Source organism: Rattus rattus, chromosome 6 (assembly GCF_011064425.1).
Source record: "Rattus rattus isolate New Zealand chromosome 6, Rrattus_CSIRO_v1, whole genome shotgun sequence".
In the NCBI taxonomy this organism is placed as follows: domain Eukaryota; kingdom Metazoa; phylum Chordata; class Mammalia; order Rodentia; family Muridae; genus Rattus; species Rattus rattus.
The window spans coordinates 90,977,499-91,003,133 of record NC_046159.1 but is presented as its reverse complement, the minus strand read 5'-3'; the positions used below and the strand labels follow the sequence as shown (position 1 = coordinate 91,003,133).

The 25,635-nt window shown below is 42.7% G+C and overlaps 2 protein-coding genes across 6 annotated transcripts in view; one reads left to right on the top strand and one right to left on the bottom strand.

Annotated features, from left to right (window-relative positions):
* Positions 1–15,159: 15,159 nt before the first annotated feature.
* On the bottom strand, positions 15,160–16,203 carry LOC116904378 (collagen alpha-1(I) chain-like). Its single transcript, XM_032907250.1, has 2 exons — positions 16,033–16,203; positions 15,160–15,837 (listed from the first exon to the last, which is right to left on the bottom strand). Exons 1-2 carry the CDS (start codon positions 16,201–16,203, stop codon positions 15,160–15,162), a joined length of 849 nt encoding a protein of 282 aa, XP_032763141.1.
* Positions 15,239–25,635, top strand: part of Mpp6 (membrane palmitoylated protein 6) — an 83,979-nt gene continuing 73,582 nt past the window's right edge. For 2 of the 5 annotated variants that reach the window (XR_004388304.1, XR_004388301.1), the window contains exon 1: positions 15,239–15,414. The gene's annotated coding sequence lies outside the window, so the exon portion shown is untranslated. Of the gene's footprint in view, positions 15,415–15,621; positions 15,852–16,065; positions 16,087–23,540; positions 23,680–25,635 lie in introns of those variants that run through there. The other 3 variants (XR_004388302.1, XR_004388303.1, XM_032906540.1) reach the window with 3 other exon arrangements.

The following is a 25,635-nucleotide window of genomic DNA, read 5'->3' as shown; positions in this document are numbered from 1 at the left end:
AAGTTTATCTTTTTCTGACTTAGTGGCTTTCTCTAATTTGACGCAAGTTTTTGCTATGCTTGTTTTTATGGTTTCTCTGTGTGGCCCTGGCTGTCCTTGAACTTGCTCTGAAACCAGGCTAGCCTGGAACTCAGTCATCCGTTTCTGCCTTAGGAGTGCTAAGATTAAAGGTGTGTGTGTGTGTGTGTGTGTGTGTGTGTGTGTGTGTGTGTGTGTGTGCCCTGATAGGGTTTTGAAAGCCTAAACAGCCTGCAGATATTCTCTGGTATACCTGCCCCTTCTTAGCTGTGAGCACTCCAAGCTCACCAAAGCTAGGCCATCATTGTTGAGGCACTACTCGTCTGTCACCCAGGTCTCCAGGACCTGAGCTGCTCCTGAAGCCAGTGGCCAGCTGTGGGCCTGGTTGAGTGCTGAGTGAGGACCCAATCTTCCCAGCTTTGTTATTCATACTCCAGATAATCTATAGTTAGACACATTGCAAACTCCCGCCCTGAGCCAGGAAGCAGTTTTTATTAAAGTATCAAACGGGATCTCACTTCTAAGGCCTGTATTTGTTTTACAAACAAGGAAGGAGAGCAGCTGACACCTAAGCCCCTCATCTTTGACTAAGTGCGAAGTGCTCCAAAGACACACTGCCTGCCCTGTCTGCCCGGAGACCACTTTTCTTCCCCAGGGCATTTTGAAGTCCCTTGTTCCACTCCACATAAGTCCCTCTATGATCGTCCCTACTGTTCTCTGTCAGAGCCATCCGAACCCCTTCTCCACTCAGACATCAAACGTAGGAGAACATGTTATTTTGGGCTTTTGATCATCATTGATGTTGCCTCAATCCCAGCACCCCTGGCTTGTCTCCTAGAACTGCAGCATGTTGTGGAGAGAAATGCACTGGCTTGTCTCCTAGAACTGCAGCATGTTGTGGAGAGAAATGCACTGGCTTGTCTCCTAGAAATGCAGCATGCTGTGGAGAGAAAGGCACATTTGCCTTGGTATCAGACTGTGCGTGGCGTCCATTTGTTGCTTAGCTAACCAAACTTGGAATCAATAACTTGGCATTTCCAAGCCTAAGTTCTCCTTAAAGCAGGAGACCTTTCTGTCTCAGACTCGGGCAATAGAAGTCTTCCACATCCTGTCTCCACAAACATCGGTTGCTTCCCAAATGTGTCCGAACAGGTGTGGTTTTTGTTGTTGTAGGATTGTTTGTTTGTTTTTTTTTTCTTTTGTTTTGCTTTGACAAATATCTCTAACAGGTAGTTGTTTTGTTTTGTTTTAACAAATGTCTCCTAACAAGTTGCCTGGTCTCTAGACAAACATCTACTTGACTACCACAGTAGTCTTCCTACATCAGAAATCTGATTTTTAAAAAGGTTACACTTTTCCACTGGTCACAGGACACAGTCACTTGGTAAGGCTGATTCCTGCATTCTGTACCACGCTGTATCAAGTCTTCCTGACTTCCTGACTTCCTCAGACCTTCTTCCCATTCCCCAATCTTGTCTAACAAACAACACCTTTTTCTACTCTCCTAAGTCCTGCCTTAGGCATTGTGACACTAAGCAGTTTCCTCTGAGTGATTTACATAATTGAACTTACCTCCTTTTCTGTTGCAAATGCATGCAGCAACTTGCCTGCTTTTATATCGGTTTTTATAGGTAGAAAACCCTAATGCTTGAGGGTGTTGGTATTCTGTTTAAGCTCCACCCCCACAGCTACCTGGGAACAGCCAGGTATGCTCCGCCCACAGTTGCCTAGCAACAGCCAGCTATGCCTGAGTATATAAGGGGCTTGCTCCACCCCTCTCTCTCTTAACCCCTCTTACTCTTTGCTCTTCTCTGTTCTTGCCCCCTCCCTCCTCCCGACCACTTGCCCATGGCCCGCCTCCTTTCCTCTCCTCTCCTCTTCTTCTCTCATTAAACCTCTCCACGTGGAACCATATTGCCTTGGTGTGTTCTGTCTGGGCACAGGCCGAGATTTAAACCCTAACAGAGGGTATAAAGGAAATTGTTCACCCAGTAAATTCACAGTACAGCCAAGATTCACTAGGCTGTCTGACCTTAAGTCCATGTCTTAACCATTATGCAACACTTAGTTATCATTAAACACCCTGGCAGCTTCCTCACTCATAAATGAGATAATTATGTATTTCTCAAGATCTACAAAGTGTCTACCTTGGTACTTGGAGCAGAGTCAATTCTAAAAATAAAATTCGAGTGGTTTATTAGGGGTTGGAAATACTTGCCTGGGGCTGGGATGAACCTGTTACTTCCTTGATCTGCTCTGACAGCTGCTGAACTGTCTTTGAGCAATGCCTGTCTGAATCTAACATGCTAGCTTCATTGACTCCACATCTAGACTACAAATTCCTTGAGATCAAAATCATATCTATCTTAATTACTCTAGTTCCCAGCGTACGATCTGACATGTGTATTAGTTACTTTAAAGAAACATTAGTTGAACTGGTTGGTGAGTTTAGTAAGTCCCCACCTGGTATAGCTGGCCATACCAGGAAAGACCAGAAATAAAGACTTGTATCAGGGGGAGGGCAGTAATAGAGGGAGGATGGGGAGGGGAACACCCATATAGAAGGGGAGGAGGAGGGGTTAGGAGGATGTTGGCCTGGAAACCGGGAAGGGAAATAACAATCGAAATGTAAATAAGAAATACTCAAGTTAATAAAGATGGAAAAAAGAAAAAAAAAAGACTTGTATCAACAAGCAGCCTATTTTATTCTTGGAATTAAAGAATCATATATTTCATAAGCAATGTATCATCAAATTAGCCACATAACATCTCACAAGAGCGTACTACTTCGTCCATCTGTAGAAGCCCACGAAAGAGGGAACTCCAGAAAGTTTCAATAATTTCAGTAATATCCTCTTAGCATACTAAGATGTGATTAAGATGTAAGAAGAGAATAGAAAACATCAGACTCGTAATGATATGCAAATGATATTGATCTAATCAGTCATGTTTGCTGTCATAAAGAAATCCATGATCATAAACTATTTCACATGCCGTGCGAGCAGTTCTGTAGGGTGCACCATTACCGTTAGACACCCATCTGTGTGCAGTGCCCTGCTAGGTGCCGTGCAAGGGAGTTTAATTAAAACCAGGACAATTCCCACAGTTTGGAAATCACTTCATTCAAATAAACTCTTTTTAAAAATAAAAGGATTTCTGACGGTTTTAAGTTTCAAATTTAAATTCAAGCATCCTTTCCTGATTGTTGACACTAATCACTGTAAGCCGTTAAGTACGAAGGGTGAATCCTGACTGAACAATGATTGACTCCGCAAGCTTACATTTGTCCCTTTAAAAATTAACTATATTTAGTTATTTATTCTGATTTCCACATACTCATGATACATAACTCAACACTGTCACAGATTTCCATTTTACTTATAATTTGTGGTTTGATTTTCTAATTGCCTATGGTATCTTTGTTTATACCAAAGACTTCATGGAGTCACAAGTTTTAGACTTCAAAACAATTTGTTTGCCTTATTAGCAAACAGAGAAATAGGTTTTCTCACAGCTTCTTATCCATACTCACACACATAATTCTGGTTTCTCCAGATCTTGCACCTCTTCTTGACCCTTACATCCCAAGTAATCCCCACTCCACTTTCATGCCATGCGTATGCTATTCTCTGTCCCCCATGTCCTTCGAGTCTCCCTCCTCCCTCTTATGATCCCCTTTCTCGTTTCATGGCCGATGCCCACACTCATACCCATAAATGCACATAATTAAAAATCAAATGCTAGCTCTGCATATGAGAAAGAATCTGTAGTATTTGCCATTCTAGGTCTCCATACCTCAACTACAATAATATCCAGCCTCCATCTTGGTGCAATGCAGGATTATTTGTAATTTCTAACATGGGCTTATTTTCTGTTGAGATCGTATGCTATGTCCAGTTTATGTTTGGGATTGCAATTTGAAAATGCTTTGCCAATCATTGTGATACCATTCACCAAGTACACCAAGTTGTCTCTATTCATGCATTCTCAAACCTTCATATGTACAGTCTACTTCTTAGCTATTTTGTATGTCTATGTATACATATTTGTATGTGCATGTGTGTGTGTGAATACTCCTGAAAAAATAGAGGTGTCTTCCTCAATCATTGTTCGACATATTCTTTGAGTCAGGGTGTTGGGGACCGGGCCAGACTGCCACACTAGGCAAAGCTAGAGCCCTGCCCTGAGCAGATTCCTAAGAAGGGCTTGACCTTTTCAAGGAAAGAACAGGTTCCCGGAAGACTGTTGCCTCATTGTCTAAGGAGAATATCTTGCAGTTTAGAGCTTCACCTTATGCCCTTGGGCACTTCCCAGTACTCCCCCGCCCTAAGCTTCAGTTCCTGCTTCAATTCCTGCTTCAGAGCTTTAAATGCTGTACATTCCTCTCAATAAACAGATCTTGACAAGGACACTGCTTGGTCTCGCTCCTCTTTCTCGCCCGTTCTCCCACAGGTATGGGTCCCCCCACTACCCCCACGAATAACTGGGCCAGCATGCTCCAGAAACACTCCGGTATCTGTTTCCCAAGTACTCATATTACAGGTACATATTGTAATGCAAGGCTTTTTACTTGGATGCTGGGTGTCTGGACATGGGTCCTCCTGCCTGCACAACAAGTTCCTTACTAGCTGAACCATCTTTCCAGTCCACTAGCTTTTTGTTTTTTGATTTTTAAATAAGCTGGCTATACTTCCATTAATGCTGTATTATCAGCTCATGTTAGCTTTACATTTCAGTTTAATAGAGGACATTCTTTTAATTGTGAATGGCATACTTTTTACAACACAGACTCATGTGGATTACATATATGGAAACCAAACTGTATTGTATGGACTTCAATCAGATGTAAAATTAGCTTTCGAGTCTTCCCTTCTAGTTCTAATAGCTTTTTGGGGTGATCATCTTGACTCATCCAGAGAGACAATTTGATTACTCTTATATTTTTGGTTGTGAGCCTAACCTTTAATGGCTGAGCCATCTCTCCAGTCCGACAATCTGATTACTAATAAACGCCTTCTCTCCCATCAAAGCTAATGCCTTTCTCTTATGAATGTCTTTCTTGTCTTATTGCACTGGTGAGCATTTCTAGGTCAGAGCTTAAAATAGCATATAAAATGAAACTCGATCTTCTTTGGAAGGAAAGATAACTTTACTGAGAGCATAATTAAGGATAACTAATGAATGAGCATTTGCTTTTCTATAGCTATTGTGAAAACAGTGATAGTCAACTGAAGTGGAAACTTAAGGGTTCTTCGGAAAGTCCATTGTGTTGGATGGTGTTTTGCTGGGGCAAACGCACAAAGCAGTGTGGACAGAGATGAAAGGATAAGGGCATCTTGTGAAGGAACGTTTAGCTGAAGCAGACACAGGAAAGAGGATGTTCTCCTAAAGCAAGCACGTGAAAGGACATGTGATGAAAGACTCTTTGCTAAGACACGAATGTATTGGTCTGCCTTACATTGCGTAGTTGGGCTGCATTTGTTGGGACTCCATTGGGAGCAACACACCAAAAAGCTTCTGGTGGTGTACTATAGTTTCTTGCTGCTTCATCAACTTGGGCTGATTGGCAGAGTGATGTCAGCTGAGACAGATACATGTGCTGAGGCAAGACCTGTGGAGGACACGTGATATTTGGAGAGTATAAATAGAATTCCAGGGACAGTAGTGTAGGCTGAGCTAGGCTTGCTTATAGAGCTTGCTGTGCAACACTGTGGGTCTCTCATCTTCACTAATCTTCTCTTCCCTGAGAGAGGCACAGCCAAGAACTTCTCCTGCCATTCCTCCTGGTTCCCCCTACTGACTTATGCAGAGGCTGAAGCCTGACTGTCTCTGCTAGGGCATCTCACCATTGTTGCTAAACCAATTCTACCAAACTGGATTGCTGATGTGCTGATGTGTACCAGTAGATCCAGCTGTCACTGCTGACCTGTGAACTGAACTGCCAATTTCCAGATAACAAAGATGAGAGTTACTCCAAAGAACCTTCCTAAACAGGTCCACTCTCCCCACCCTGGATCCTTTCTTTTCCAGTACCTCTGGTGGGTGGTGGACTACAAGAGAGGCTAAAGCATTTAACAACCAGCATTAAAAATACGTGTTTGAAGACATTAAAGTCACAGTCAATAGCTAACCACTTCTTATAGAAAACAGTGGTACTAGATATCTTACAGAATCAATCTGTAACCCTTAAAATATCATGTAAGGTAGTATGAGGAAAGGAAAGATCTTTCCCATTGAAAAACATTCGCAGGCTACAAGTAGTGTTTCCAGAGTGGAACCTAGAACTTGCTGATTCTGAACTCTTCTTTTCTTCCCCTGCTATACTGCCTATAAAGGCTACGATGGTTTGATGATGGTAGTCATAAATGCATGTATTTGATTAGACAGTTGGTGTATGATTACAGTTATACATTTTAATACTCCTTGAGTAACTATTCAATGTTAGGGTTGTATATTGACTTAGAGTAAGATGAATTATAATCATTATTTCCTAATTTAAAAAATTGGAGTGAATCAAACAAATATTAATCTTTAAAATGTCAGTGCCTGTGGTTGTTTACCTAACTATATCATGCGGTTATATATTGGCTGTATTGCAACATCTCACAAACAAATCAACAGCTCTTAGGTTAGTCGGGGTTGCTGAGAAATGACTTGAATCTTCAGCTCAAATTCGTTTAATTTTAAAAGGATTCTGTGACTTTATATAAAACCAGAAAAATCACCAAAGAAGACTTGAGTGTGTGAGAGTGTGTGTGTGTGTGTGTGTGTGTGTGTGTGTGTGTGGGCGCGCGCGCGCGCACGCGCACGTTTGTGAATTTCTCCAAGTGTTCAAGAAAAGAGCAACATACTCATAAGAGACCACTCCTCACCACCCTCCCCTTCCTCTCTCTTCTCTCTTTCTCTTTTCTCTATCAGACATAAAGACCTAAAACATTCTTGATTAGGTAACATACTGACATCTCTGTGACTGGATCCAGTGTTCTGGTTGGCCAGACATGGGTCAAATGGTCACTCCGATAATTTAAGGAAAGGGATATTTTTATTAACATCCCAGGCAGACTCTTATGCAACAAGCGATGAGAAATATTTCTCCAAAGGATGAGACAGGCTACAACTGTCTCAAAATAAAGAACTTAATGTCTGCTAAATAAAAGAAGCGCAGCTCTTTGTTATGTGCCTCAAGCTCTTGACTATTTGAATGTTTGTGTTCCTGCAAAGTTCCTGTGGATACCTATTCACAAGTGGCTTGGAGGTGTGTCCATAACAAAGAGTGACTAGGAGCTGAGAATGGAGTCCATGTGAGTGGGATTAGTCACCTTGGAAGTCCTTGGTCTTCTGTATGAGGACAAGGTGACGAGGTGTTAGCATTTTGTCTAAGCTCCACCCCACAGTTACCTGGCAACAGCCAGGTATCCCTGACTATAAAAGGGGCTGCTTGCCCACTCCTCTTTCTTGTTCTTGCCCTTGCCTTCTTGCTCCTGCACTGTCCCCTCACCTCCCCCCCCCCCCCGCCACGTGCTCATGGCCAGTCTTTACTCCTCTATTTCTCTGATTATTTCTCTCTGCCTTTCTCTGCCTCTATTTCCCTCTCAACTCCCCTCACCATGCCCTGGATAAACTCTATTCTACACTATACCATCATGTGGCTGGTCCCTCAGGGGGAAGCGATGCCTCAGCATGGGCCTGCCGAGGCATCCCCTTCCCTTGTACCTGACCACACCTCCACCAAAACATATCCCCTCCTCTCTTTATCTTTTTATAAACACATCACAAGGTGTCATCTATGAAGAGTCATTTCTAGACAGCAATCCAAAGAGTAGACGGACTTATCTTGAACTTTCCAGCTTCCAGAAATGTGAGAAAAGAAATAGCTGCTTATAAATGACTTAACCTAAAATCGCTTAGATAGGGCTGCGCCAAGGGGCTAACACAGGCTTCCTGTTCTGAGTCAGCAATTTTTGTTCCTCATCGAATCCCTCAGTGACCAGTCAAGTGAACATCTATTCATATAGGAGACATTCGAATAATGCATAAACAAAGACACAGAGATTATATAACAAATGATTAAGTAGCTCTAGCTAGCCACAAGCCTCCCTAGGACAATTGTACTATGATGTTTAATTATGTTTCCTCCCTAAGACAGAGAGAAGGTTGAAATAAAAGGGGTGCTTTTCTCACTACCTGCCAGGTTCTCTGGGCAACGGATTCTAAGACAGTCTGCTGTGTATATTAGTTAGTGGCCTTGAATGGACACCGGGGGGAGGGGGGAGGAGCCAGGAGTGGACAGATGTGGGCAGAAGGAACTGTCAACGATAAAGAAGCCCGAAGGGCAGTCTCGGCTGTTACTGGGTGGTTGCTATGTTAGTGTGGGAATGGGCTGTCCCGTAAACACTGGCCACATTCTACTGAGTAACAGAAACTTGGAAAAATTATGGTTCAGGGGAGCAGCAAGATGGTCCAGCAGTCAAAAGTGCTTGCTGTGAAGTCGGTCTGAGTTCCATGAAGGTAGAGGGAGAGAACCAACTCCACAAAGCTCTCCTCTGCCTCCACCACTTGCCTTGCATATGCCTGCAAGCACACATTTGAGGGTGAAGGGTACACAGCACACAGGGAGGTAAAGCCCAATATACTCACGATCCTGGCCTCAGTCCCCAACACTACAATTTTAAAAAACCCAAAAATTATTTTTATTGTTATTTAAAATTATTCATTTCTTTTCTTTTTTATTTTTGAAAAGAACAGTTTAGAAAAATTTGCACTTTGGTATCATGTACTTCTGTTGCAGCATCAAAAGCCAAGTGACTCTACCCAGATTCTACATCCTTAAAATACACGCACAGGATAAGTGTGCAGATCATGATGATGAAGCTGAATTAAATAACATGTTACAGAGAGCCTGTCATCGTGTGACTTGTACTATAATTCATCCCAGTTGAGTTGGCCTGAGATTTACAGAGCACTCTGCATAAGCAATGTGAAATGGAGCGGAAGTCCCCCCCCCACCTTCCACACTGCCTGGGGCTAGAACCCAGCAGGTGAACCTAACTTCTATTTCTTCACCTCCTCACTGTAAAACAGGAAGTACACCTAGCTGTCAACACAGCATTCCACCTGTTGCTTTGTTTTTTGTTTTGCTGAGGTGAGCTCTCACCATGTAATCCAAGTGTGCCTGGGTAGTTGAGGCTGGATGAAAAACCTAAAAGGTCTTCCTGTCTCTGCTTCCTAAGTGCTTGTAATTCAGGCATGTGACCCCCAATCAGAAGGAAGCTCTGAGAAGCAGAAGACTGTGCCTGAGTGTGAAGTCTCTGGCAGATTCATTTGTAAACAGCCTTGATATTTTAAAGAGGAACTAATCACCCTGTGCTTCTTACCATAGTAGCCGCATCTCTTTATAGTGGGCCATTAACTTTCAGGCTTTTGAACAGCCAAAACAGTTTGTCCTGGCCATATCCTACTAACACTACTGCATGGGTGCGTGTGCACGTGAGTGCGCGCGCGCGCGCACACACACACACACACACACACACACACTCTTCCACCTTTGTTTCTATCATTTAATCCTGACGACCATCAGTCAGTTATTTGACAAATGCTTTAAATATCTACTGTGCTTCTCCAAGACCCTTAGTGCCCCACAGAGCCTCTGGAAGAGCAGCACATCAGCTTCCTTCATGGTGTGACCTTGAACTTAGCCTCTTTGTCACTATTAAGACTCTTTTGTCTACCACGTCCAACTTCTCTTCAGGACCTCCTCTGCCCTACAGGGCTCCAGGTCTCTAGGTTTCTCCAATGAGGTCAGAACACTATACACATGCCTGTTGATGCTTATAGGGGTTTTTAATTCCCATTTTCATGTCAGTTAAAAAATCTCCTTTATACCTGAGGATAGTTATGTTCCCCTTATACAGTTATAAATGGGAGTAGTGGGACATAAAAGCCCACTTGAAAAGAGAACCCGGAAGGGTTAACTAGATGTCCATGCTGTTGCAGGGTAAACTCAAGCAGCCTTCTTAGGCTCCCTACCTTAAGTCTGATTGTCCTCGGAAGAGCTCTACTACGGTGCCTTGCATATTCAGGAATAAGTATCAAGTGCAACTAGCAACTTCTCTGTTCATTTAATAGTCTTCATCTGTTGTCCACCACCTAACAACTTAGTTCCAATAGATGTTTACCTACCATATCAGCATTGTGGCAAACGCTGCAGGGCCTTCTCATGCACAGCATCCTGGACTCTTATCTTTAAGCAAGATAGGGTTGGAGTCTGGGTAATAGAGGGGGGGAAGTGAAGGTAAATATTTAAACATAATTTGATGCTTTTATAAAACAGACTAGAAGGGGGACTAGCAGAGGCAACCATGTTTTTGCAGAAACTCAAAGGAGGGCACTTACCTCCCCTCTTTATGGTGATGCAAAAAGATTTCAAAGAAGAGGAGGGGGAGGCGGATGTAAAAGTCTGGATTTGGGCCAGCCGAGGTAGAGGAAGGCATGCCTACAGAATGCACGGGCCGGAAATACAGAGCTACACGGCTGGAGTGACAAACATGCAGATGGGGAGCCTTGACCATCACAACTGGCTTTAGGTGTGAGGTCCCGTAGGGAGTAAACGGACAGGGATAAAATGACTGACCTCCTTGGTGAGTGTATAGGTAATTTAGGGAAAGCAGCCCTTGGGGCAGGGAAGAATTAGGAGCCAGAGGAGATGGACAAAAGACTCCTTTCCTATAGCTTGCATGTGGGCTTTAGGAGGACTGGTGCAGCCTAAATGTGTGCCTGATAGGGGAGCCTGTAGGAGGCTACGAAGGAAATGCAGGGCAGGGCACTCCGAAAGGGGATAAATGAGGGTGGTAAGAAGTAGCAAATTTATTTTAGTCGTGTTAATTGGAACCGTGATTGGTTTATCCAGATGGAGATACTCAAATCTCAATATGGAGTGGAAACAAGCAGCAGCCCCTAGCGTCACAGTCTTCCAATCTTTCCATTCTACTGTTTCCCTCGGAAATCCTCTCTGCTCTCGGTAGAACGCGTGCGTTTAAGGAGTGGGAGAAGATAATACCTGAAGCTCTCAGAGACACGACAGCCAGAAACATAGGATTGACTGGTTATACAGAATCAGTGACGGGGAAGGAAGGAAAAGAGAGGCTCAGAAAGTCAGGGTAGGAGCAACCCCTTAAACTCTGCAGAGAGGTCAGCTGGACGAATGCTACCTAAGCAAAGCCCTCCTGGTGCCCGTAGAATACCGCTGTCTTCTGTTAAGATGTCTGACAGACCGGTTATGTGGGATTTTAATAGCACAGGGTTCTGCATCATCAGGTAGGAGCTGCTGATGCTAATATTTTATTCCCAGCACTTTCCACCAATAAATGTGTGAGTAAATAAACAAGTATATGGATGAAATTGTCAATGGTGAGGAGGCAAAGAGTAGTTTCAGTACAGAGGTGGGCGGAGAAATCAAATTCCAGTGTCTAAAATATACGAATGACACACATATATGAATAAATACATACATGCATATATAATACATTCTTTTGTATGAAAGAAAAATAACAAGCATTTTAGTTCTTAAAGCTGATGACTTTAATTGTAATGGCTATTATTATTTTTTTTAAAGGCTATTGTGTTCTTTAGATAGCTAGTTAGGGAGAAGATTCTGCTAAGAACAAAATTTGTTTATTTTGGATTGTCTGTTGGCCAGTGAGACTTCAGAGAGATTAAAATTACAAGAAATGTCCCTGACAGCTATCTAAGAAAGCAAGGTTAAAACAATATTATTCACAGTCAACTGTGGTCCAGGGCTTTGTAAACCAATGCTGTTGGAATGCTCAGAGATTTGGGAACCTGGAGATCTCCAGGCAGCCAGGTGAGACTAATCTGGGGAAGCTTTAGAAAGGAGATAAATTTAAGCTGTTTTGAAAGGAGACTATTCTAGTCAGTTGGCAAAGAGTCTTACAGCACAGGATTAGGTGTTTTAATTTGATTACTTGAGATAATTTGGAGCTACCCCAGTATCGTGAAAGACTGTAAATATTCCCAGGAAGATGACTCATTTCCACAGTTCCTTCCTCTGCTGCACAGTTTAACTACCTGGAGAACCCTGAAACACCGTTACCCAGGTTGTACCCTAGGTCACTACGTCTATGAAGGGACCCAGGCACCAGTGGTATTTCGTGTTTGGTCTTCCCATTGTTGCTAAGTTCTTAGGGTGATTCTGATAGTCAAAATGGCATGCAGCATAAATTTCTCAGAGAGTAGGGCAAACTGTAAGTGGGTATTGGACAGGCCAGAATTAGAAAGGTTAGCAAGAAGGCTGGAAGTGGGGTGTCCGACCTAGCTTTGTGTGCAGAGATAAAAGCATCGAAGTAAACTGTTCTGGAGGGAGCCTTGCTTGGGCTGGGTGATGCTTGTCAGCTGCAATTTTTCACAAAGCTATCCTCTAAGAACGCTGTAGTTCTTGTGATGGATCACTTGGAAAATGAGCAAATAGGATGTGACTTTTTTCTTCTTTTTTTGCTAACATTTGGGGGCTCTTGCTGTTAGCAAAATTCTGGGTTTCTGTAATAGCACATTTGGTCAAAGGAGACAACATCATTATATAAAGCTTTACTAACACGCTTAAAACTTTTTATTTTTATGCATTTTATGGGTATTATGCCTACATTTTATGTATGAACATCATATGCATTCCTGGTGCTCTTGGTGACCAGAAAAGTGTCCCAGATCCCCTGGAATCGGAGTTACAGATGATTGTGAGCTGCCATGTGGGTGCTGGGGAATCCAATCCTATGAAATTGCAAGAATTGCTCTTAATCACTCTGCTATCTTTCCAATCTCAACATGTTTATATTTGAGGGAGAAAAATAAAAGCTAACCATAGATGTTGGGATTTTAAAAAATTTTGATTTTTTTGGTTGAGTTATAGCTAGGTTTTAGTGAAATTATGATCCGTTCAGACTTTAAAGTTGAGATTAACCTTGAAGGAAGAGGAAAGTCAGGCCATTGAGAACACTGAAGAGAAAGATTCAATGTCATTTTCAGTCATAACTGTCTCCTCTAGAATGAAGCTTTGTCATAGGTGTGGGAAATGGATGAGTGGTGTTTCAGGAACGACAGTCTCTCAGAAAGGTGAGCTGGCAAGCAATGTTCAAGTCAGATCATTTTCAATTGACTCTGGCATGTCCTACTTTGAAAGTTTAGAAGAAGGGCAGAACGTCACAAGGTGGGTTATTATTTATAACAAGAGGTATTGGTTCATAGTATAACTGGTACAGGAGTGTTTGATAAAACATAGACGCTGACAGAAAACTTCACTGGCAAGAGCTCCCGGGAAAGAAGAGACTGAAGACAGTTATTGAAGCAGAATCATTTCTCTGATCCTGAGATGAGCTACCACAGTGATCAGCCTCCATCTATAACTGCTGTCAGTGTTTAGAGAAATGATTTGGAACTGTACATGAAATATACTTATTCCTGCTCTTACATGCTGGTGCAGACACACAGGGGACAAGAGTGTTGGCTAGGGCTGGTCCTAGAGGTCTACGTGTTGTGACTTGACAGGTAGAGACTCTACTTCCTCCTCAAAACTCCCTCAGCTGATTTCATCCTGTTCCTAGGGACCGAGTAGAGTGTGGTAGGCTAGTACGGTTTCCACTAGACCTTGGCGAAAATAAAGGTACAATGTAGGGAGCAACAGATCCAGAAACGGCATTCACACCCTGCCCCTCTACAGAGCAGCTATAATACTGGCTTGAAAAGTCTGTGGCGAATTGGGAACTGGAAGGGCGACTGTCTAAAGGTTTACAGTAGAGTGCTGTGGGAAGGAGCCACCGAGTATCTAGAAAAGGAAAAACAAACAAACAAACACCCGGAAGAGTCCACACTACCACGAGAGGTCAAACCATGTTACCCTTCTGTCTATGCCTTACTTCACCACTGGCCTCTGAACCTACTAGGTCTCATTTCACCAGGCAGGCTTGGCTACAGGGGGCCACAATACCTACCCAAAGTTACTCCGTGCTCCTTTGCACATTCCACTTTTCTTAATTGCTTCCAATTTCCGTTTCTCAGGTTTGCTGTTCCGGGAAAGAGGGTTCTAAATTAACACTCTACAAAGTCCCCCTACATGTTGGTTTGCAAAATTAATGATCCTCACGGCAGAGCAAATTAATCTTTGATGCTTGGTTGACGCTAAAGACAAAACTCACTGGGGCCCTCTTAAGACATAGAAGCAGCGTTCCCCTCCTCCTTCCATGCCTGCTACATCCACAGAGGAGGCAGTGCATTACACCTCAGAAGTCCATCTCTGAATCTTGTCGCTAGTCTGTGGAGGAGCTGGGTAAGATGCTCAGAAGCTAGGAGAGACTACACAGAGAAAGCCACCAGATGATGGTCACAAGAGAAGTTTTACTTGCACTTTCTACATCTACTGAGGAGACACGTTGTTCCATTGAAAGAACACGTACTTGCTTCAATTTTAGGGAGAATATGACAGCATCTTCGAGAGCCCATAGCTTGCAGAGAGATCTTGGAGGGGATTGGAAGCCCTCGCACTGCCTTGCTGTAGTTCTGCCAGCTCAGTTGCACTGCTCGGTTCCTTTTAACTGAAAAAAAATTAAAGCTACACGCCTGTCAAAAGGACATTTTTTGAGAGGGCACCCATCAGCAATCATCCCACTCCACGTAGGGTCGCGGCTGGAGGCACCGGTACTCCACCTCCTTCCAGGTCTGGAAAGGCCAGATGTTTGGGAGGGTCTGGCTAAGCCCGCTTCAGGATCCCGCCCCAGCCTGGCACTATGAAAGAAGCTAGTGTCCTTTCATTTGTCGGGTGTGAACCATAGCCTTCTGTTGGGCCTTTGGGAGAAAATTCAGTCCCCCTTCAAGTCCACCTCCGAGTCAGGGGCGTAAGAGCAGCGGTCGCGGGCTCCTGGAGTCTCGCGTCTCCTTTGTGCTATAAGCCGATCTCGGCCGGTTCCCGCTCCTCTCCCACAGAACGCTGAGGACACGCGCTGAGCCAGGGCGACCCTAAGGGACCCGCCCGCGGGGCCCTCTGGTGGCAGCACCTGGCGGCCAAGCCACAACGGAGGGGCGGGGCCGGGCTGGGCGGGGGCGGGAGGGGGAACCTCCGCGCGCACGAGTCCGCGCGCTCTACCGCGTCCGGCGCACGCGCGAGGCCGGGAGGAGCGCGCCCCGGCGGCGGCGGCGGGAGCGGAGCGGCTGAGAGAGGCTGGCCGCGCGGGCCGGCGGGCAGCGGCGGCGCCCGGAGACGGGCGGAAGGCGAGGCTGGCGGGGACGGCCGGAGCGCCCCGCCCGACCGCGAGCCCCTGAGTCGGTAGATGGGGCTGCGCGGCGCCCGCGGCTGAAGAGAGGAGCGGCGGCGGGAGGCGGCCGAGGTGCGAGCCGGTGAGTGGCGGCCCCACGCGGTGCGGTAACGGCCGGCCCGGGCGACCCAGCCTGGCGGCGCCACGCGGGCCCCGCCCCTGCCACCTGGGCGCGGGAGCCGCGGCGTGTCCCTCGCGCGCCCCTCGCCCCACGCGTCCCCCGCGGGCCGCCCCTTCCGGGCGGGGCCGGCCGCCTCCCTCTGCGTTGCGGACGCCTCGGCGTGGACCGGAGCGGGCGAGCGGGCGAAGGAGCGAGCCGGCTGGCGCCTGGGACAGACACCTTTAGGGGCTCTGAGATTCCGGGGAGGCGGCTTGCTGCAACTCCTGCTGCCACTTCCGAGCCACGAGGTTCCAGTTGTTTGGCTAAAGTGGCCGTGGGCGAGCACACTCCTCTGCGGGGGCGGTCGCCGCTCAGCGCGTGCTCTCGGAGCCAGGACACATTTGTCTGAAAGCAGAAAGGTGCCTGCCTTCTTTTCCCTTCTATTTTGGTCGGACGGCAGGCCGGAGAGGAGTAGATGGAAGATCAGACAGCGCGGTGACAGCTTGTGGATTGGTTGGGGTGTATTTGGTTATTTTTTCTTGCGGGGGGACTCTTTTTTTTTTTTTTAAACACTTTATTGGCAGTTTATTCTCAAGGTACCAGTTCCTGGGATCGCTGCTCGAGATAACATTCATTAAACTCCCCTTTTCTGGGGTGAGTATTTGTGTAGATGGGGAGGAGGAGGGTGAGGAAGACTCCAAGGCTGTAGGCAAGGCTCAGAAAATTCTCCGCATTACTCAAAAAGCAGCCGGTTAAGGGCAGGCTAGCCATGCGTTTACTCTTTCCCTACGCCTCTGGGAATTCTTGGAATTTTACTTTTGCCCTCCGGAATGGGGTTCCTTGTGATATAGCTGACAGCATTCGGCGTGCGTTAAATTGGTCTTCACTTGGAAGATGATTTAGCAGCCATTTCTTCCCATGTAGTGTTTCAGATCATTATTTCCTTTTTGGAAACTTACCTACGTCTCATGTGTTAGGTGAGGTAATTCACCCTTACCAAGACTGAGATAGTTTTGGTACACTGGTCAAACAAGGCACTAGACATTGGCTGTGTAGTTATGATAAACTACTAGGCCTGATTATAGTTTTGTGGTTAGAGGCCTTATTGCTCTGTAAACAAATAACTTTGGGGGTTGTTTCATTTTGAGGTCATTTGTTTCTTAAAGCTTTCACATGTTTAAATTATTAAATTATTATTTAAATACATACTTTGCTCTATAAGGCTTGTGTTTCTTTTATTCCAAATTAGTGTTACATAATGTACAAATGGTAACACTTTGAGTTGCTCTAGCTTGTCCTATGGAGACAGACTACAGGCTAGGTAGGAAGGAGCCGGGGTGTGTGTGTGTGTGTGTGTGTGTGTGTGTGTGTGTGTGTGTGTGTGTGTGTGTGTGTGTGTCTTCTGAATTATTCCAGTGAATCTCATTTGCACCTTGGAATATTGAAATACACACACACACAGAGTTTTGAGGTAAAAATATTAAACTGTTCGAGTTAAGTTTGATAGCTATATATTAGAGAATCCTTCTCTTCAGGGAAACTGTTGGAGTTTTATATATATATTTTTAAATATTTGATGGAGCAATTTGCTTTTTTCCCCTGAAATAGTGTCAGAAGGCTGCTCAGGCTGCTTCTCTCTCCTTTCCTTTAAACATAAAATTAAAAAAAAAAAAACAAAAAAAAAAAAAAAAAAAGAGAGAGAGAGAGAAAGTCATGAGACCCTGGGTAGCGTTTTATAATGTTTCAAAATTGTGTTACTTGTTTGAATAATTTACTATACCTATGTAGGCTTTACCACTGAGTAATGGATGATTGTCAGAAGACAACAGATTCTTTAATGAAATGTTTTGCACATTTTGGATATTTGAGCGTTATCAAAAGTGGGTAACATCAGCAAATCATTGCTGAGAGAGTTGCAAACAATATAAGGTTCAAGCTAGTCCAAGACTCAGACAATTAAGACACTAAAACCTATTTGTATAGTTTATGTCATTTACAGTCAGTGCAGATTACTATGACTGAAAGGGAACGTTTGTAAATTGTAAGTTGGGTAGGTAGTATCCCTGATATTTCTCGTTTTCAATGTATTTCTTCTGATATGTAACTAAACTGGTATCAGAACTTACCTTCAAGTAAATGAGGTTACTGACAAAGGATATGCTGATATTTAGGGATGGTCAAACAGATTTGAAAAATACTCATTTGAGGTAACCGTCATAAAAATCTATAGAGAAATATTACTGTAGTTTTGCTTTACTGTTAGTTTTTCCCTTCCAAAATAGTTCTATGTTCATAAACATGGAATCTTAAATCATGAAGATCTCTCTACTTCCGTGTGTCGCACTAATATTTGATTACATTTTTCTCTAATCATAGGTGTCACTTTACAGAGTGTTTTTGGTTGGAGCGGCAGTGATTATCCCAAACTTGACTGTTATTTGTTTGTGACCACTTGGGGGAGCCTTTGCAGTTCATCTCAACAGGACCCTGCTCTGCGTGTTCTGGCTGCTAAGCATCCTGGGCACTTTGCCAAACTGCTGGAGTGAGCTAAGGAGGATGCACTGAGAACTGAGTCTTGATCTCAGTGTGTGTGATGACTTCTCCTTTAACTCACACTCCACTCCACTCACAGAGTACCTCCCCTCACAGACTTATTAACAGTGTACTTTTTGGACTACTGTTAGTTACATGGGCTAACTAACCATGAAACAAACCTTAGATTCATGAGTGCTTTATAGTTTTCAGAGACCCAACTTTACTGGCATTAATTTTAGAAGCAATGCAGTTTTAATTACTTGCTTAATGTCCGCAGATATTAGTTGTGTTGAAGGGTCTGGGGAGAACATCACTCTTGTATGAAGTATACTAGTTCAAACTTTTTAAAGGCTTTTAGAGGAAGAGATATCAAGCATCCCTTGTAGTTAAATCTGCATTCATTTTCCTGCAGAGAAAAGGTGGTTTTCTGTTTAAAATCTATATATACCCTTTGACCATTAAGTTACGATTATTCTTATCTAGTATAATAAAGTCAGATTTATACATTATCTTTTCTGACAATATTTAACCTCGTTATGGCCATTTCAGAAAGTGAACGCAGTTAAACAAAGTAAAATGCATTTTTAATAGGTCAGAGAGAAGTTAACTTTTATAACCTTCCTTAATTATGATAGAATAACTCAGAGACCTTTATCCAGTCTTTTTCATGGTACATTCATTCACATAATGACTAACAATTTGGAGTAGTTCCCATCTTCTGAATTGCTTCTTTTTTTTCCTTTAAGACCTTTTGCTTTTGTTCTGAAATTCATTTTTCCTTTCCTTTAAGAAAATATTTATTCATTTTGTATTCGTGTGGATGTGTCTGAGTGTGTGCCTGTATAACACATACAGGTGTTGCCCATAGAGGTTAGAAGCCATTGGATCTATTGAAAGTATTTACAGGTGGTTGTGAGGTGCCCCGCATCGGTGCTGAGAACTGCACTCCAGTCCTAGAAGAGAAGTAAGCGCTTTAACTGCTCAACTCCCCCACCCCCACCTTAAGTAGCATACCAGAAGAGACATTCTGGAGAGTGTTCATTTGTAGCTAGCTTTCCCTGACACTCGAGGACTGTTTTAAATACTTGGGGATGGTAATTTGAAAAGGCCTACCCTGTGAAGTTATCCCAGGCTTAAGGCAGAATGAAAATTGAAATAGAGGACAATGCAGTGAGTAGGCTGTTGTTTGTTTTGTGGTTTTGTTTTGTTTTACTTTTTAGCTTATTTTCAGGTTTTCCCCACTATTGGCTATCTTCTGCTTGTGACCTGACTCTCACTCACCGTGTCATACTCTGCCTTTTCTTTTAGACCTCCCTGCCCTTGACAGTTTCCTCAGCATCCCTCCTGCGGCTCCTCTTGTTGCTCTCCTCTGCCTGTGGAGCAGCACTTTCTGTTCCCCCTAGTGGAGGTGCCCACCAGCAGTGTGTGTGCGCGCGCGCGCGTGTGTGTGTGTGTGTGTGTCTGTGTGGGTGCCTGTGTGTGTGCCTGTGCGTGTGTATGTGTGTGTCTGTGTGGGTGCCTGTGTGTGTGCCTGTGTGTGTTTACAGTACCTGCTCAGACACTAGAGACAGCAGTCAATACTGATGTCCTTTGTCTCCTGTCCAGCAGACTAGCTTACGTCACCAGAACTTGGTTGTACTTACTGTGACCATGTACAGTCCCAGCAGACACCCTGTGATAGGATCTGTGCTCAGTCATTCCAAAGCAGTTTTATCTTTACCTATTAATTTGATACTCAGTTCTAAATATTTGAAAAGCATTCCACTAGGAATATACAAAAGAATTACACTTAATGAGAGAATTTACAGTTTGTTTAAGAATGATATATGTGTGCAAGAATCAGTATATCATGAAATAATAAAAATGATGATAATGAAGGGGATTTCTATTGAAGACAAAAGGTTTCCTTAATAGTAAAGGATATGTACGAACCAACAAACAAAAGATTAACGCCGTGTAGGCAAAGGTCATAGATAGAATCTGAGAACAGGAAATCCAAATTATTTTATGCATATGTTAAGACTTTGAAACTCACACAAACTTAAATTAAAACTGAGTATTGGGTGTGGCAACACACGTCTGTGCACCTGTCAGGAAGCTAAGGCGACCAAAGCTGTACAGTGAGACCCTGCTTTAAAACTGACCAAGCCGAACCATCTTATTATGCACCATTTTCATCTCTTAGATTCACAGACAGAGAAGACAGAGCTTATCAAGTTTTCTCACATGTTATGAAAGTACAAAAATACTAAAAGTAGATGCAGTTGAAATTCTAAAAACTGTTAAGGTGACTGCTGGAAATTGAATTAAGGAAAGGCTAGAACATGCACAAATCAACACCGAGGCTAAAGAGCAGACGTGCAACTTACTTATCTGAACACTGACTTGTCACGCTGCTTTCTGGCTTCACTCGCGAAGCTACAGAAACTGGCCTTCTGTTCTGTTCTTCAAAAAAAGGGGGGTCATGAGTAAGTACCTTCTCCCTTGGTCAGATCATCATCTTTTATCCTGATGCCTGGAAGACTGAGTGAAGGAACTAAACTTAATACCTTTATTAAAAAAACAAAACAAACAAACAAACAAAAAACCCAGTAAGTAATTTTGTGCCTTTGGAAGAAATTTTTTACAAACTTTGTGTCACTTGAAAATGTACTGAAGACGTCTTAGGTGGTGATGGTACACACCTTTAATGAGGCAGAGGCGGGCAGATCCCTGAGTTTGAGGCCATCCTGGCCTACAGAGTGAGTTCCAGGACAGCAACAGAGAAACCCTATCTCAAAAACCAAAACCAAAATAAAACCAAAGGCACCAACAAGAAACAAAGTGAACCACAGAACAGTTTGAAGACAATAGTTTATGTTCACTGCATTGTGCGTGAATCGTGGTTTCTGTGCTTGCTTGTTCTGTGGCAACAGAGATCTTAGCCGAGTAGGAGAGATGTTACTTAAAGGTGGGCGACAGCTGGAGATGCAGAAACTGTTTAGGAAGCTTGAGAACATAGAGGAGTGACTCGTTATGGGCTGTATGCTTAGGAAAAGAAGGGAGGAGGGCAGGCTTACAGACCCCGGAGACTTCAGAGGGCCTTCATGTTGGGAAGAGTGTTGGCTTTGGGCAATGTAAGTGCATTTAGTTAAATGTTTAAAGAGTGCTTGCTTGGCCAGGTTTGGTAGGTACTTTTGCTGTAGAGTGACTGGTACAGTGTGATCTTGTAAGTGCCTGTCCTTTGTCGTTACCCTATGGTAAAGGATTTGAACTCTGGCATGCTTTTACTGATAAAAGCCCCTAAGACTCACAGCTTGAGTATAAATTAATACATCCTGCGGAATATTCTGTTAACTGCAGAATCATTGAGAGGTTTTGGAGGTTCTGTGTTGGTTAGATTACTTAACATTGGCACTTGCTCTGCCCTTCTCACATTAGGCAGGTCCACACTGCAACAGGCGTCTGACTGCCCCCTTGCTTTGTTCATGATTCTCAATCTCTAATAATAAGGGTTTGGGCTTGCTTTCCTCCCGAAACTGTCATTGGTTGACCTCATCCACTATTTTTCTTTTTATTCAAGACAAATTGCAACACATAACTTGTGGAACGTTCACTATAGGATTGATGGTTTATGTGTTTTCATTCTTAGGAACCTTGAATCTTCTTCCCACACTTGCTTAGTAGGGTGGGTTCAGGAACTATGCTAATGTCCACTGTACATGATTTTGTTTACTAATTTACATTTAAAAATCTAAATAAAATCCTTCCAGAGTCTCTTAGTGTTTCTTGCTGTTGCAACAGATTGCCACACTTACTGACTTAAACAAAAATCAGTAAATTTCTCGCAGTTCTGAAAGCCAGAGGCCTGAAATCAATGGTATTGGGCCCAGATCAGGACATTCCCAGGCTGCCTGTTGGGGATCTAAAGAGTTGTTTAGTTGCTTCTTCCACAGCTTCTCATGTGCATTCCTTAGCGTGTGCTGCATGACTCTCACTGGAGGCCACCTTTGAAAGCTCTCAGCACTGTCTTCCCCATTTCTGTACCTTTTCTGTCCCCCACTTTCATCTTCCCTCAAAAGATCCTTATTTAACATGCTCACAGTCTTTAAATTTTTTCTTGGTAAGGTGGTGTTCAGTTTCCAGAGGTTAGGACAGATTCCTTTGGGAGACCTTTGTTCAGCTTCTCAGAAGAGTATTTAGTTTGGGTTAGAAAAAGGAGAATGGCTAAGAAATGTCTTTCTACCCCATTCTCATTCTGTAAAGTAGTTTTTCTTAACAAGGGATACTTTTGCTGACACTCTATCCTCAGGAGTATTTCATTGTCACAGGTGAGAGGCGTTGCTATTGGTGACTGGATTCTAAGAGAAAGAGTACCCTGGACAGCCCTGGAAAGAAGCAGTCACTCAGAATGTCAGCAGCACTGGGGTTGATAAACTCTAGTCTTAGGGCATCTACCTATTGGATGTGGTGACACATAATACCTGGATTTCAGTACTGAGGATGCAGAGGCAGGAGAATGACAGGTTTGAGGCTTCTAAGCTATATAAAACAATTAGTCTAGCCACAGCTATTTAGTGGGGTGAGTGCATGTGTGTGTGTGTGTGTGTGTGTGTGTGTGTGTGTGTGTGTGTGTGTGTGTGTATTTTCGTTGATTCACCAGTAACTTAACAAATAAGTAACTGTTAGTACTTAAAACAGATTTGTGAATGCACTGATTTTAGGAATGTGTCTTTGCCAGGAGTTCTGGCTCCTCAGTCCTGTGGTACTTTATCACTGAGAAGTTGGCTTGGTAGTGGAGGTGATCCTGAGGTGGTGACTCTACAGCTATCTGCCTGACTTGCCCACCCTTGATTGTAGTAGTTACTCTTGTTTTGTTTGGTCCTTTAGTGTCTTTGGGTCTTTCCAAGCCATTGAACTGTTGTTACCTGTGGTACCACAGTCTGTATCAAATACAATAGGATATACATAAAGTAGTGTGTCTGAGATCTGGTTTTCAGATACCACCTATTTTCACAGCTTCTGACCAAGTGAGACAACTATGACCGATACCATACTTTAGAAAATTCTTGGATGTTTCAGGAAATTTGGTTTAATCTTGTCTTAGTTGACTTTGTATGGCTATAATAAACAATATGATCAAAAGCAATTTGGGAAGGAAAGGGTTCGTTTTAGGCTTATAGTTTATATTCCATCTTCAAACATAGTCCCACAGGAGCCGGAAGCAGAGACCAGAGGAGAGCTGCTGACACAGCATGTTCCCTTTGGCTTGCTCAACTGTGTTCTTAGGCTGGACCTCCCTGCCTAGAGATGGGTGGGCCAGGCCTTCCTACATCAATTAATTATTAAGAAAAGACATACAGCCAGGGCCACAGTGCAATCTAATCTATTCTTCAGTTGTGGTGCCTTCTACATAGGTGACTTTAAGTTTGTGTCAAGTTGACAACTGACTCTAAAATTTTTAACTTTTAAATTTAAAATTAATAAAAATATTATTTAAAATATTATTTTTCCTTCTTTTTTTTCCCATATTCTTTCTCAACATGATAAGGGAGTTTGTCTGGGCAGCAGCCTCAGCTTTTCTGCTCTTTTACAGTGTTCACATTACGAAGCTCTAATCAGTGAGTTTGCTGTGAGGACCTTTCAAAGGCTTGTTTGGAGAAAGGATCTTCCTCTGTAACCCCACACTGGTGTTGACTTTGTGATCGTCCTTCCTCAGCACTTTGATTATAGGTATGCACTACCATTCTGGCTATGATTTTAATTGGTCAATATAAGTAAACTATAACATTTTAGGTGTTCAGTAAATATAATTCAGGGACTTCTTTCTTACTGTATAGTACAGTATGCACAGAATCTGATACCTGATAGATTTTAGTTAAGTTCCCTTTGCTTGATTCATAGTTTTTTTTCTTCCTACCATATAGATTTAAGTAAATACTTTGAAAGTAATTTTTATTTTAAATTATGATCTGTTGACTAGTTACTGTCTATTTTCACCTGACTCTTAAGTGTATTTACAAAGATCAGTCAAATATTGACTGAGAAAGTGGAATAGGTGAGATGAGTTCCTTCCAACCTGAAGGTTTTGTAACACTGACACAGTCTCCTTTTTCCCTTGTATTTTTCTGCTAAAAGTCTGTAGAGTACAAGCAGTATTTAATGAGGTGGCATCTTGTTTTGAATAAAGATAAACACACACACACACACACACACACACACACACTTCTAATAGATCCTTAGTAGTTCATTATCATACAATAGGTACCATTTCAAAGGATCGTGGTCATCTTCAAATAAATTTATTATGTAATAAATACATCTTCAAATGTATTTATTATAATGTCCACATATTATTTTGTGGACATTTCAACTTTTTTTTTTCTTTTTTCTTTTTTTCTTTTTTTCAGAGCTGGGCACCGAACTCAAGGCCTTTCGTTTGCTAGGCAAGCGCTCTACCACTGAGCTAAATCCCCAACCCCTCAACTTTTTTTTTAAAAGGAAAGTTGTTCATCTTTTAATATTTTAGCTGGCATTTTGGTCTAAGGATCTTAGGGTAATTGAGTAAAATTTAAAGCATCGAATACTGTTTCGGAAGTAAATAATCATCCTTACTTTTATACTAATATATTTAAGTAGTTTTTATTTTCTTTTTAAAACCAGTACTTTTTTTGGAATGAGAACAAAAGAAAAAAAATTAAACCATTTAAGATGGTTAAACTTTTTGGGGCAGCCTAGTTTTAGCATACCTTCACAGATCGTCAGCTTTGAGTTCTTGAAAATTTCAAAGCAGATTCTTTTTTTTTTTTTTTTAATGATGGGATTTGACTTTGTAGGGTAAACAAGGTTGAGACTGAAGTTGTGAATGAGCTCATGAAAGTCCTTAGGACATTTTAATGGTCTCTCAATGAGAGTATTAATAGAACATATTTTCAACAGTTTATGCTACTTAATTTGGAAAGTCAAGATAATATACAATTAATTGTTTAAGCACTTAGCTACTGCTTACTTGAGAGAAACTTTTGAGTTATGTGGAAATTTTCTTATTTTCTCTTAAAAGTTACTGACTCAGCCTACTGTCTTGCAGATAGAACAACTGGAATGTTTTGGGGGGGGAGCTCATAACAACCTTTTCTGTTGTTCATGCTGTGCTCCACGCACGCACAGCCCCATGCCCGTGTCAGTAAGAAGACAGCAGCAAACCTCTTGCTCAGCTCTCCTTCCTTCCTTCCTTCTCATCTGTCTGCTGTCACCTTTGCTTCTGTTATCTCCTAAGATGTGCACTCCAGTGTTTTCTATTCCCACTCTGTTTTTGTTTCTTTTATCTAAATCTGCACCTCCCTTTCTTACATGTTTCTAAAAGAGTCGATTTATACTGTTACTTTTCAGTAGAAATTTTCACTGAAAATAAATCTGAATATGAATATTCTGGAAACTTCAAATATATATGATACAAGATTCCATTATATAGTTTGACGAAATTTTGTTCAGCCAAGCATTGTTCCATGAACAATGTTTGCTTATAATTTCTAAAATATATATATTAGGGAAATTTAGCAAATAAGTAGCATTGTTACCAGGAATGATACAGTAAGTTGTAAGATGATTCAGGGACAGTATGGTTGTTTTTCTGTCAATTTGACAGAAGTTAGAATCCTCTAGGAAGAGGGAACCTAACTTGCAAGGCTG